This window comes from Glycine soja, chromosome 2, assembly GCF_004193775.1.
Source record: "Glycine soja cultivar W05 chromosome 2, ASM419377v2, whole genome shotgun sequence".
Taxonomy (NCBI): domain Eukaryota; kingdom Viridiplantae; phylum Streptophyta; class Magnoliopsida; order Fabales; family Fabaceae; genus Glycine; species Glycine soja.
The window spans coordinates 8,549,699-8,563,104 of NC_041003.1; the positions used below are offsets into that span (position 1 = coordinate 8,549,699).

General features: G+C 35.3%; 1 protein-coding gene and 2 non-coding genes across 6 annotated transcripts; 2 read left to right on the forward strand and 1 right to left on the reverse strand.

Moving 5' to 3' along the window:
* Positions 1–5,395: 5,395 nt before the first annotated feature.
* LOC114404704 lies at positions 5,396–5,546 on the forward strand. The gene has a single exon (XR_003665116.1). It is a non-coding gene; the product is annotated as a U12 minor spliceosomal RNA (small nuclear RNA).
* Positions 5,547–7,297: 1,751 nt separating this feature from the next.
* LOC114404632 lies at positions 7,298–7,491 on the forward strand. The gene has a single exon (XR_003665066.1). It is a non-coding gene; the product is annotated as a U2 spliceosomal RNA (small nuclear RNA).
* A 341-nt stretch (positions 7,492–7,832) lies between these two features.
* Positions 7,833–13,077, reverse strand: LOC114385501. 4 transcript variants are annotated; one of them, XM_028345634.1, is made up of 5 exons: positions 12,766–13,077; positions 12,087–12,122; positions 10,355–11,847; positions 8,879–9,047; positions 7,833–8,746 (listed from the first exon to the last, which is right to left on the reverse strand). In XM_028345634.1, the coding sequence occupies exons 3-5, from the start codon at positions 11,771–11,773 to the stop codon at positions 8,136–8,138; spliced, it is 2,199 nt and encodes a 732-aa protein (XP_028201435.1). In that variant the 5' UTR covers positions 11,774–11,847; positions 12,087–12,122; positions 12,766–13,077; the 3' UTR covers positions 7,833–8,135. The 4 variants fall into 4 exon arrangements, with proteins under 4 accessions (XP_028201435.1, XP_028201421.1, XP_028201416.1 ...); XM_028345620.1 differs by having other exon boundaries at positions 12,002–12,122; XM_028345615.1 differs by lacking the exon at positions 12,087–12,122.
* Positions 13,078–13,406: the final 329 nt, after the last annotated feature.

Consider the following 13,406-nt stretch of genomic DNA (forward strand, 5'->3'; position numbering starts at 1 on the left):
TTTGGTATGTGCCTTCAAATTAATCTGGGCCTTCAACAACAATTAATAGTCTTGGTAGTGCCTCTGTCTCTGGGCCTTCATCCTTCTCCACTTGAACTTCTTGGAAAACATTTGCCCTCAAATGTCCAGGATCATCACCGGGTTCAAGTACCACTTCCTTCCTTTTCTTGTTGGCTTGCTTGGCATAGCTTTCATTCTCCTTTGCAATTTGCACCTTCACTTGGTCATACAATCTTTTCACATACTCAACTTTGGCCTGTGCATCCTTATGCTGAGTCTCTTGGGGCTTGTTGTTGTAAGTTGGCCTGTTAGGCAATGAAGCTTCTAGAAGGATATCAACTTGATGTTCTATGCTTCTTGAAGGTGGCAATCCATGAGGAATCTCCTTAGGAAAGGCATCTTTAAATTCCTGCAATAAGGGTTGAACACTAAGAGAAACATAAATAGTTAACTAATTAGAATTATCACTCTCTCTCTCTTGTGTACCACTCCATCTCTCAAGTGTATCACTCTTCCTTTTTCTATTCCTCTGTGGTGCCTCACTATTGTCTCTCTCTTGTTCCCTCTTTTCTCTCCTTCTGATTTGGTCATCACACACTTCTCTGAGGGATAGAGGTTTATGAATAATTTTCTGGTCATTGTGCTGGAAAGAAATCTTGTTGGTGAAGCCATCATGCACTGCTTTGGTGTCCTCTTCAATGTTGGCCCTCACTAGTGCCATCTCCATCTCCTTGTCCTCAACAATCAAACTTCCCTGGGATAACCTCTGGAGTTTCTGTCGCATGGTTCTACTGTAGCTAGTTGGAACATACCTCTTTCGCATAACCCTTTTCATCTCAGTCCATGTATCTATCTCCCGCCCTTCTTCTTTCTTCATCTCTCTTTGATTTTTCTTCCACCAAAAAAGGGCATAGTCTGAGAATGTAGCTGCTGCTAACTTCACCTTCTGCTCTTCCAGATAATCATTGTAGGAGAATGCATGCTGAATCTTCATCTCCCAGGTAAGGTAGGCGTATGGGTCACTCCTGCCTTTAAAAGAGGACACATTGAGTTTTACTCCCTCAATTATGTCTTGCCCCTTTATTCGGTTCAATCCATCATTGACCTTTCTGTTGCCACCATAAGATCTCCCAACATTTGGATTCATTTGGTGCTCTAGTCCTTCTATTCGCCTGTAGAGCTCTTCATTGTTACGTTTCAACAAACGTTGCATTTGTGTAGTCATTGCGTCCAGTAATAAGCGCTGACATCCGTCCAGTTGATGATATACACCACTTACACCACCATTGTCACTAGCTCCTGCCATGATTAAGGAACAAAGAATTTTGCAGTAATTAAAAAAAAAAAGATTCAGGACCTCACCACACTCTACTCACGTGTTTCTCTCTTTGATGGTAGTTCACTCGTGTTTGATGCTCTCAATATAAGCTTTTGTGTAATGTATTCCCTCTTGCCTTTTACCACTCGTGTTCCCTCTTAAGTTCCTGAATGGACCAAATCAGACACACAAGGTAATATAAAATAAAAGGAAAGACAATATAATTATCACAGACTGAGAAACATATTTGATTTGGGATAACAACTTGGACTTGATTTGGATAGCAGATTGGATTTGATTTGGATAAAATATTAGATTTGATTTGGATAATATATTAGATTTGATTTGGATAACAGATTAGATTGGATTTGGATAACAAATTAGATTTAATTTGGATAACAGATATGATAACAAATAAGATAACAGATAGGATAACAGATACGATAACAGATATGACCAGTAAACTTCAAATGCTCATAACTTTTGTTACGGTTGTCAGTTTGAGACTCACTATATCTCAAAACGCTCAGAATTCAGAGGAGAATCCAAATACGGGGATTTGGTACACAATTTTCTGCCAAAAAAAAGTCTCTAACTGCCTCAATTTCGTGTTCAAAGATCAAACACCCACTTTCTCTTTTTTTTTTCTTTCTTCTTTTCTTCTCTTTTTTTTTCAAATTTTCTGCAACTTTTTTTGACACAAAGTCTGAAAGATACTAGAAACAAGAACAAGAACACAAACGTGACAAGAATAAGAACAAGAACAAAACAAAGACACAAACAAGAACGCAACAAGACGCAAACAAGAAAACAAATAACAGAACAAGGACAAAACACGAACCTGGACAAATTACAAAGAAAAATAATAGGATAGGATAGAACCTGTATCAAGAGCCGATGCTTCGATATCAGATGATGTGAACCTTACGGGGCGGAACGTTTGATACAGGCTATGAAATTCTGGATGACGCCACTTCCAAAGAGGGAATATAAGTCGGGATAGACGCCACAAAGATTACCTTGATAAGTCTGATAATTGGTTCAACAAGGAACTCAGAGAAAAACTCTCACCAAATTTTATCAAATGCCAAAAGTCCCTTTATTGAAAACAAAAACCAAAACCAATACTTATAGTGTATCTGAACAAAAAGATAAAAATAGACATGGGTCTTCTAAACAGTTTGGGCCAAAATTACAATAAATAAAAATTATTAATAAAAACAGAACATATTTGGTATGTGCCTTCAAATTAATTTGGGCCTTCAACAACAATTAATAGTCTTGGTAGTGCCTCTGCCTCTGGGCCTTCATCCTTCTCCACTTGGGCATTTTGCTTGTATTTGGCCAATTTCATGATTCTCATCAGCTTCCCACAAACAAAATAGACTCCCTTTTCCTTGAAAGAAGGATTAGAAGCAGGAACACGTGGGATGGGATTAGAAGGAGCAACACGTGGGTTATTATATTTGTACTTATTCTTGTTATTGTGATCAGTTTTGTTGGCATACCTCTTATGAAATAGTTTGTCTTGTACCATGTTTGCCTTGACAGACATTGCTTTGGTCCTTGTTGCAACACTTTCCTTCCTATTTGTATCTTCAATGATAATGTGGGTGATGAGGTCTGACAATGACATCTGTTTGTGCTTATGCTTTAATTGTTGTTTATAGTCTGTCCAAGACTTCGACAACTTCTTAATCAGGAGTTCAGAAACGAATTCGTCAGGTAGAGAGATGTTTTGAGTCTTCAAGTCTTTCAGTAACTTGTGGTATTCATTGATTTGCATCTTGATGTCTTTTTCTTCGTTCATGGTCCAACGATAGTAGTTTGGCAATGATGAATCTCTGTTTGACCACGTTCTCGACAGTGTATTTGAGTATGAGAGAATCACATATCTCTTTGGATTCCTTGTAGGAGCAATAGACATCGAAAAGATTAGTAGATAAGACACTTAACAAAGTGTGACGACATGCCTTATTGGCTTGAACCCATTGTTGAAGTTGACTGACATCTGTTGCGGCATCAGGTTTGGGAGTGGAAAGAGCGAAGACAACTCCATGCATGTCCAGCAAGGTATGAACGTGTTCCTGCTAGTGACGAAAATTTTGGCTAGTGAAGACTTCAATTTTTGAGAAGTCAAGCAACGACTTAGCAAAGATTGTCGTCAGTGGCGTGAGGTTGGAAGTGTTGGCATTGTTGACAGGTTTTGCGGCTTTAGCCATGAAAAAAACCTTTTAGATTGTTGTTGCTGAAGTCGAAAATCACGAACGCGGTTGAACTTCTTGAGGCGTAGCAGTCACTGACCTAAAATGTTTATTCATGGTGTTCCACGCAAACCTCTCAGGATACAACAGGAACGTCTTAGTAGAGCTAAGGTTACAAAACTCGCAAAGAAAAAATGATTGACCCAGGAGTAAATAGGAAGACAGCTTAATAGAGACAAAGAGAAAACAAAGAAAAATAAAGAAGAAAAAAACAAAAAAGAAAAAACAAATAAAAAAAATCAAGAAGAAGCCAATGACCTCATTTCCTGTCATACCAAGAAAAAAACCAGGTATGTTTACTGTCATGTCACTATGGCACATGTAAAGTTACTTTGTTTTGGTGAATGTGAGGTCTGAGACTAAGAGGAGCATCTGTGGGCACGTGTGTACTATATATAAAGGACAGTCTCAATGACAATTAACATAGAAGTTGATAAAATGGATTTGGTTATAAGTTATAACTGAAATTTGAATACTTCGTCACTGGTGTTTCTGATTTTTTCTTTTTTTATACTGTTCTGATTAATTCTTAACCAGCAAGTGCTTCAACTAAAATGTATGTAAATGGAATAGTTTGGTTAGAGACAGAGTGGTTTAGGTCACCTAAGTTATTTGACTCAGAAGAAGCCTGTCACGATTATCATATTTAAATGGGAATCCATTTTTTTTCTTCTTTTACTTGATTAGTTAAAAAAATTGGGGGGTCAATTGACTTTGACAGTTTGACTGAGTGAGGTCAAGCCAAAGCAGAAAGTTGATTCCGGAAAGAATAAGTTTCCTTTGCTGATCTCAGTAAATATACCTGGAGGCGTGTTTTCTTTTGTGAGCAATAATTTCTTAACAGAATAATATTCACTTTAATTATTACTACTTGTTAAACCATTAATCAACCAGACTAATATCATGCAAGAGTTTGAGAGGTGAATATAATCATGACTACTAAATCTTACATGTATGCCACCATATGTGCGTGTGTAGCAAAATCAATATTCCCTCTTATTGTTTCTTTGTGGGCATGGAAATCCCAAGTCTGTCGGCACAGTAACTTTATAATGCTAAACTTGATGCACTTATTCCTCGTGTCATGAAAAAAAGTTCTCATACTCAAATATATTACACCGAATTGTGCTATACACTTGTGTTGTCTGGCTGCAGTTGGTTGAGCTTAAAGAAGCTGAAGGTAATAGAAATCGCCTCAAAGATTTTTCAGTTTGATACAATTTAAAAGTCTCTTGTACTGTCACTATTTTTCACAGAAAAAAAAGCCTAGTACCATGAAGGCAGAAGAGTACTTTTCCAATTATCTTTGGCATCCCAGCTTATATTATTATTCCTGTAAGTATGTCCAAAACCAAAAGTCATTCATGCCAAAGAAGGATCCAAATAACTGAAAGCAGCTGAATGATTACTAACCTTATGATTCAAAACTGAGCGAAACTTGTGTTGGGAGAAAGTTGTTACAAACAGTAAATTCCAAGCTGTGTAAAAAATCAAGTTGTAACCAAATTCAAGTGCATGCATAATAACACTTGCACTTTTTTTAATCAATTGATAAAGCCTTTTGGTATCATTTTGTGGCTGTATTAAAAATTCTTTCCTTGCATTCCATCAAAAACATAATACTAATATCAGAATCTAAAATGTGATCATGATTCAAGGTGCAAGGAATCATTTAACAAAAGCTGATGTGCAAGGCTTAGATAGCAAAGCACAAGTTCAGCAAACTTCGAATAAAGAGTCCCCACATCGATTGCAAACGAGGTATCGACCCAACATCTAGTCAATAAACAAGAGGAAAGCAGCACCGGAAAATTTGCCTTAAACTAATGAGTAAGGAAAACAAAGCAAGCAGTGGGAGCTGCTTGCGGCACTCATTGTGATGTGCAAGAAGTTTTTGGAGGGGTCATAGGCTGGCCGTGAGTTGACGCTGCTTACTTTGCAGAACTCTCATGGGCGGGCCTCCCAAGCCCAATAATACTGCCCTAAATTTTAGTACATATATGTCCTAATATAAAGATATAGATTACCATTTAAAAGCTCACCCACAATTTTCAATCAAGAGTCCTAATCCAATTAAATGTTGTATATTATAATCAGTAAAGTTAAAAGATATTACTAAATGATTTTATCATGGACTTCAGCTTGCATTAAGTGCCGTGCAAATGCAATAATTGCTTTTCTAAGAATGCTTCTATAGCACAAATCAAACATGTTAACACAATTCCTACTTTTTAGTACAAGTTTGTACATCCTAGTTGGTGCATATGAACCGCAATTTACCTTGCTCCTAGTAGAACAGCAATAAAAAGGAAGGACAATAAAGTTTAATTAGCGAAGGCCGATTATATAAAGAAGAAACATAATTTATTTAGAAAAATAGATCTTCTCAAGTTAGATGTTGACATGGTAAGGTATTAATTAGCAAGCAACATAAGAGTAGAAACAAGATTTTGTTAAGAAAATCAGCATTTGTAGAATAAAAGTTGGAGTGTTGTCTTATCTCATAACACAGCTTCAAAGCGGAAATAGACACACAGCTTCAAAGTGGCAAATAGGTGTGCGGACTAGCTGGAAAACTGTTGAACCTATATATTATTCTCTTTTATGAACTATTTTTAAACCAGTTAAAACTTAAAATGTTTGTAATCAAAGTGTACATCATTTTCATGTTATTTAGTTAGTAGTGAGTGTATACCTTTCAGCATGTGATAAGAGTTCTAGGACTAGGAAGGGTTAGCTTGTTTGGATTAGTTTAAAATCTCATATAGAGATGCAGGGATGCTTTACAATTCCTGAGATATAAGTTGATGTTAAAGTGAACAATCCAATACGCTCTTCCTCATTTTTATTTTTTCCATTCTTTTCGTTGATTTCCAGTGTAAGATTAAACATAATTTTCTGTATTTTGAATTAATATTAGAAAACTAGCTTAGCATTCTTGTGAGTACAGCCAGAGTTTTTATAGTTAAGTATAGTTTTTCCTAACTCTGTGAAGAATGAGCACTTTGGTATGATGTTAGTGTGGGTCTACCACAACTTTGGTTCAGATGCCAGAAAGTATAGAGTTTCTTGTCATAACCACACTGAAGTATCTAATATAACGTAATATCTCTAACGAAATGCAGAAAAATGAGATTCTCTATCCCCAACTGCTTATCTTATTCTATAATTTTATTTTGTAATGCTCAAATTTTTTGCAAAAGATATAATGGAAACCAACATCCCAATTTGAAAAAATTAACAAACATCGAACAAGATAGCACAATTATGAGTGAGTATATCAATTAAGTTAATGGATTTTTACAGAATATTGTCCAGCAGAATTCTTTAATGATGTAGTTGTATTGGAGGTTCCATTTATTAGTTAGTAAATTTGGATTCAGATGGTCCAAAGATTTTTCTCTGGAAAACTAAGTATAATTTATACTTTGACACAATTGACTATTGAGATATCAGTTTCTGGTCTTTACCGGAGTGACTTTTTGTTTCTGTCTACTATGCAGAGCTAGAATATACCAGTCTCAAGACTCAACAGGTTGTGATTCTGAAACATTTCATTCAGACTCATCTGTCAAAATTACCAGGATTATGCAGTAATCAACAAGCTTGAACCAAGTAGCTATCCTGGCTTTGCTAATTGTGGTTGAAGGCATCCATTATCCATAGTTAGAACAAAGATTTGTAGACTAGGATGGTTGCTGGTTGAACCAAACAAATACTGTCCTAAGGACTGCAGAAACAATTATCTGTTTTTATTAGTTTAATATCTGATATGTGAACCATTGGTTCACACGATACTAAATTAATTTTTTGAGGGGAGGATCCACTACAGTAGCTTGCTAAGTTGCTACTGGGGCCCTTAGGTGTTGCTCATGCGTTGCACTACTACATGGGCTTGGCACACCCGACTAAACCAGTTTCTAAGTTTTTATTTGGAGCATGATGCTAGCAACATAAAAATATTTTAGTTAAATTACAGAATTATTTCATTACAGAGGGAGTATTATTGATTTGTGTCTCTTAATTGTCAGTACTGAATCATTGCATTTATTCATTCTGTTATAAGAAAAAGTGGCTGGTATACCAGGAAAGAAAAAAAAAACGATCAGATAAGGAAAATTTGACATCGTGAAGATAAAAGTTAAGCATTTGTTGTTTTTAAATTTTAATTCTAAATTGTTTACTAAAAGGTTGTTACAAGTTATAACATCAAATAGTAGGGAAAGATAACAAAAAACAAGACACTTGCATTCTAAAATACAATTGATGTTTGCTTCAATGCAATGAGATGCATAAGATCATCATAGCGAATACAACAAATCAACAAGCATATTCTTCTTTTTTGGATAAAATGAAATACAATGTTGTCCCACATGAAAGAATAGTGAACCTATACCTATATGCTATTTCAAACTCTTGAAAATACCTATGTCCTAATTCAAACTCTCAACATTGACTCAAAACCAACCTCCCAAAATCGACTCAATCAAGCTGTACACCAATTGCTTGTAACATATAAAAAATGCTATAGCCGCACACAAAACTATAATCTTTCAAAATTTCTCCAAGCTAACTATCTCGTTTGCAAGCTCCTCTATTAACAAATTTACTATCTCTCTAACAATATCTTCAACATCTTCAACTAGTTCTATCCACCTAATCTCCCCTTCGAGGATACTGTCTGCTAACCCTTTACTAGCTTTCTTTTCCTGTGCAACAAGCAACCCCCACATCTCCTCCTCAATCATGTTCTGGCTTGGTTCGGCATTCAACCTTCTTGACATGGGCTTTTCCCACATTGGGATGTACAAATATGGCTGCAGAATCTCCAGCAGCCCTAAGTTAATGCGATCAAAGAGAAGTTTCCTTTCAGATTTCTTCCAAAGTTGCTGCTCGCCAAATTTCTTTTCCAGGATTTCGAAGACAGAAGGGCTAATAGGACATTCTGCAGAGTGCCATGTAGAAAAGTCTGTGAACAAGCTCCTATTACATATACCTGCCTCGGTTAAGACCTCAACAACATATGAGAAATCCCTACTTTCTTCAGCTCTAAATAATCCTGCTATATCTTTCTTTTCTTCAGGGTCATCTACATATTCATTCTCACAATCTTCATCACTTGAAACATTCAAATCATATTCTTCATCATCCACTTCAGAGGAATCTAAAATGAACAAATCATGGCACATTTGTAATTAATACCAAAATAAAAGGAGGGAGACTAGGAAATGAAGCATTGACCTCAAATAAAGTGGATGATATGCAAAACAAATGACTAAACATAATCATTACACACCATATACATGATCGCCACATTTAGAGCTGAATCGACTGTCCTCTCCAAATAAGGGTTCCAAAACTGAAATTGGACTAGGTTCATATGCCTCCTCAAAGCTACTGATGGAATCGGGGTCAGCCTCAGAGCAAAGTGAAAGTACAGAATCTTCTTGAAAATCTGATGTATCCTGTAATTTAACAACAATACAAAGCAACAGCATGATTCAGCAATTAAACCTGAAGAGAAAACTTAACATCACAGAAATAACAACAATTACAAGAAATTCAAAAGATTATCTATGTTATATGCAATGCAGTGATATAAAGAAAAAAGTCAACTCAAAAAGTTAAATATGAATTGTCTATAACTATTTGATATCCAATAAAAGAATATTTAATATAATTAAGGACATTTCAAGATGTTACTCAATGGAAAAATTGATGCTGCATTAACTTCTAAAATTAAACTTCACCAAAACTGACATGATAACTAGAACTTAGCAATCAAACTTTTATGCTCAATGCCTGATACAAAATGCATAAATTTTACATATTACCTGAGATTAATAGTTTAATGATTTCAATAATTTTTGCACAGAACAAGCTAGAAAACTCAAATGCTCATTCGTTCAAGATATTTCTATTGAAATGCAAAATAAAATAAAAAATCCGATAGTATTTACTTAATTTAGTAATTAACTATAACAAAAAGATGGATACATTAAAAAAAAATATGACCCCCCCCCTGCCCTAGTCAATAATCAGCAACTTTACTGTTTTGTCAAGCTCATCCTTTATATTTTGCCTTCAATATACCCAAGATAAAATATCAGAAGTCAGAACTCAAAAACAAAAGAAGACCGCAAAGTAAGCCATTCAGTAACAAGTCAGCATTCCTGAAACTATCATCACTTACTAGAATTTTTCCACATTGGTTTTGATAAGGTGGTAGGTGGTGGGACTTTGAGCAGAAGGTCCCAGAACAATGAGCAACACTCTTGAGTGTATAAATTACAAGTAGAAAAAAGAACACAAAAAATGATGGTCCAGTTTTCAAAGCAAAGAGGGTTTTTACTTTTTGCACTTCTAGAATTTATGACTTAACGTGACAAGGCAACAATAAAACTACCTTCAACAGGTAATCCGTTAATAGTCAATGAGGTAATAAAGCTTTTAACATTTCTTATGCATTTAATGACTAAATTTCAACAAACCACATGCATCATTCTATGGTATGTTCATTCATCAGTAAACTGATAAAATATAAAGCACGACTAACACGATAATATTACTCTATTGTGGAAAATTCATCCATGTTTCCATCAAATATGGAAATTCTGACACATAATATCATTTCAGGATACAAGCATACCGATAATAAAAGTTGAATATCTTACTTGTACCCACTCTTACCATTAAATTTTTTTATTGAACATTCAACTAACTGAAAAAATATGAATATTCCCAACAATTCTGTGAAAGAAAAAATGCAAACCTGTTTCTTTGAAGTATAACTCAGAGAATCAATTTCTTGTGACAAGAAGACTGTTGATTTATATTGATGATTGGTTGGGTTATAATGTGATCTGCCAACAACCTCAGTTGTTGCATCAGATACCAAGAAATCAACTGATGAATCAGGAGACACAACATTTTGCATAGGCATACTACTGTCTTCATATGTTTTGTTCTTCACTTCATCATTCATTAAGCGCCTCTCTTGCAAGATCTGACTGTCTATCAATTCGGGAGAAGGACTAGAACTTGACAATTGAGGAGGCATAGTTACCTTATCAGACAAATCCTTCCCATAAACTCTCTTCTCTGACATATGATTTATACCATTCTCTTCAGTGTGATTACTATGGAAATAAGAGGAAAGGGAAGGGAGTTTCTCATGGCCAGGACTGAGGTTCACATCTTCCATACATTCTTTCTGGTTAACATTTTCATTCTTCGACTTCCATGATAACCAATTTGCAGATGCATTCTTTCTCAAACCCCAATATCTCTGAAACAAGATATCCTGATTCATAGTTCTACCGTTATCAGCAATAACTGAAGCTGCACAAAGAGGTATTGACACTCTTCTAGCAAAGCTGTAATTAACACCAGCCTTACATCTAATGTTCTTTCTAATTTTGTCATTGCTATAATAACCACTTTGATGAGTCAAATCTCTTGTTCCATTTCCATGTTCAGAAATCATAGGCAACTGGTTATGTATACAGACTTGACCACACCGTCCAAGTTCTCGCAATTTTTCAGCCACATCCCCCTGTGCCAAAGTTTTGGTCCTGGAATCAGAACAGAGGAAAGGGAAATTGAATTGGATCTCATTAACTGAAATATTTGAAGCAGGCTTCAGCTTTAGCATATCACTGGCAAATGCTTCATTCCCTCTGAGAAAAGAACTTGAAGCAGTATTTAAAACTCCGTTTGCAACATTTCCCGATTGCATTGAAATCTCCTCTGAAATTTTACTGAAAGGCCTTGAACTCTGCTTACCAGAATTCATGTGATAGGATATTTTCTTTCTCTCCCTCATTTCAGGATACAGTCTCATGCTTTTAGGATAAAATATCTCTTGGAGCAGCCCATCATCCAAATTAGAATTTTTGCAAGAAATAGGATTCTCTTTACCATTTCCCTTTGATGGGTTATGGTGCTTACCTCGCCTTAGTGCTTTGACCACTTTTAAAACATCCTCAAATTCTTCCTTTTCACTAGTATTCATTCCAGAGGAATGATGCTGATGAGATGAACGCTTCTTTCTGACACCAATAGAGGCAACTTTCTGCAGGTAATTCTCAGAGAGCACTTTCTGCTTATCTCTAATGGGATGTTGGGTAGGCACTTGATCAAGACCCATCAAGTTTAAAATAACACTTGGTGCTTCTTGTTTGGATTCCATTGTGCAATAATTACTCTACAAGATCAAGCTGATACACTGGAACTCAAGCACTCCCTAAAAATCAATGAAACTGTCTGCAATAAATCACAATGACTGTTACAAGGAAATAAAGGTGATCAATACACGCTAATAAACATAATCTATTTTGCCATTTCTTTCCTTTTCAGCTATCATAGAAAACAACTTATATACACAGTGAACTCAAAGCAAGAAGAATCACAAGCCAACCTTAGATATTACATCTCATCTGTTGCCAAAAGAAAAAATAAAATAGGGTTGAGGAATCTAGAGCTTCCTATGCTTCAACACTTACTGGAAATGGTTTTAATGCTCTATTAGCACAAGAGACCTAAAAAAGAAAGGGGAAAAGGCATTAAAGCAAGTTCAATTTCGGCAGAAAATAAATAAAAATAAAAAATCTCATATAGGAGACATCATACCCTAAACCCTATTCATCATTATAAAACTGTTCATCCATTGAGTTGAAACCTTGTAGTTAACTCTTCCAATTTAGTAGCAAAACAAACGTAATAAAAATGTTACAATAATATTAATATAAAAGGGTAAAGGAGGAAGAAATCATCAAATCAACATGTCAATGAATCTGATTCAACTGTGTGCAATCACTGACAGCAAAGAAACAACGTAAAGTGCTCAGGTAATCGAAACAAGGCATGATTATTGGAAAAGGGCCAACCCGAAAACAAGAAATGATAAAGTTCTTAAATTCATAGAAACACAAGAAGGAGACAAAATCATTGTGATTCCACTAGAATAAAAAATAAAATAAAAAATAGAAACTTTCTTTGACAAAAACACAAGCAAATCAAGATTCCAACAAGATCATGATTTTCCAAACCTTTTTACCCTCAACAAAAGCCTCATAGATCATCACCACCACCATCATCAGCATCAAGAAGAAAAACAAGAAGATGAAGAAACTCAAGAAGTATATACAAAAATAATAATAAAGAGGGGGTGGAAGAAAGAACCTTCTCTGAATAGAAAAGTAAGACCTTTTTGGATTATGTGGGGTGCCCATAATCCAAAATCTCCATTGCATGCAACAAAACCAATCAGGGTCACTTCCTTTTGCAAGAAAGCAAATTGGGGTAATAAATTCATGAATAGGTTGCAACCCAATTTTTGTTATTCCATGAAGGAAAAGGACACAGCCGACATGAACATCAATTGGGTCAAAACAGATGTGGTTTTTTTTCGCTTAAAGGGACACGTAACTACTAATTCTCCTGGAAACAACTCTAGGAAGTAAAATATTGGTTTTTGTTTTGGTATTTGATTCATTTCAAGTAATGAATAAAGAAATGGAATGATTAAGACAATAATTAATCACGATGAAGGGGGCTCGTAGTGCTTTCTATTATTTTATTTTATTTAGTTTGTTTTGTCGTGTGTGGATTTACGCTCCAACTGTAATGGTCTTGTTTGCGTATTTGGCGCCATAAATTTATCGTTGACTAATGGTAAGTGTCGGGTTCAGTAATCATTTTACTTGCTCTGTTCTTCTATGCATAAAAATTAATTGTATACAAATACTATAATCTATATATCTATCTATTTATATTAAAGTATTTCCTGCTAATAGTTTTTCTATGCAGGTGTTATCTCCATA

What these genes read in the sequence shown, in the direction of transcription:
- LOC114385501 (XM_028345615.1), bottom strand. Translation starts at nt 11,773, where the DNA reads ATGGAATCCAAACAAGAAGCACCAAGTGTTATTTTAAACTTGATGGGT. An exon ending in GTTATACTTCAAAGAAACAG is followed by an intron (nt 9,048 to 10,354) that starts GTTTGCATTTTT and finishes GTTAAATTACAG; the next exon opens with GATACATCAGATTTTCAAGA. An exon ending in ATGTGGCGATCATGTATATG is followed by an intron (nt 8,747 to 8,878) that starts GTGTGTAATGAT and finishes TGTTCATTTTAG; the next exon opens with ATTCCTCTGAAGTGGATGAT.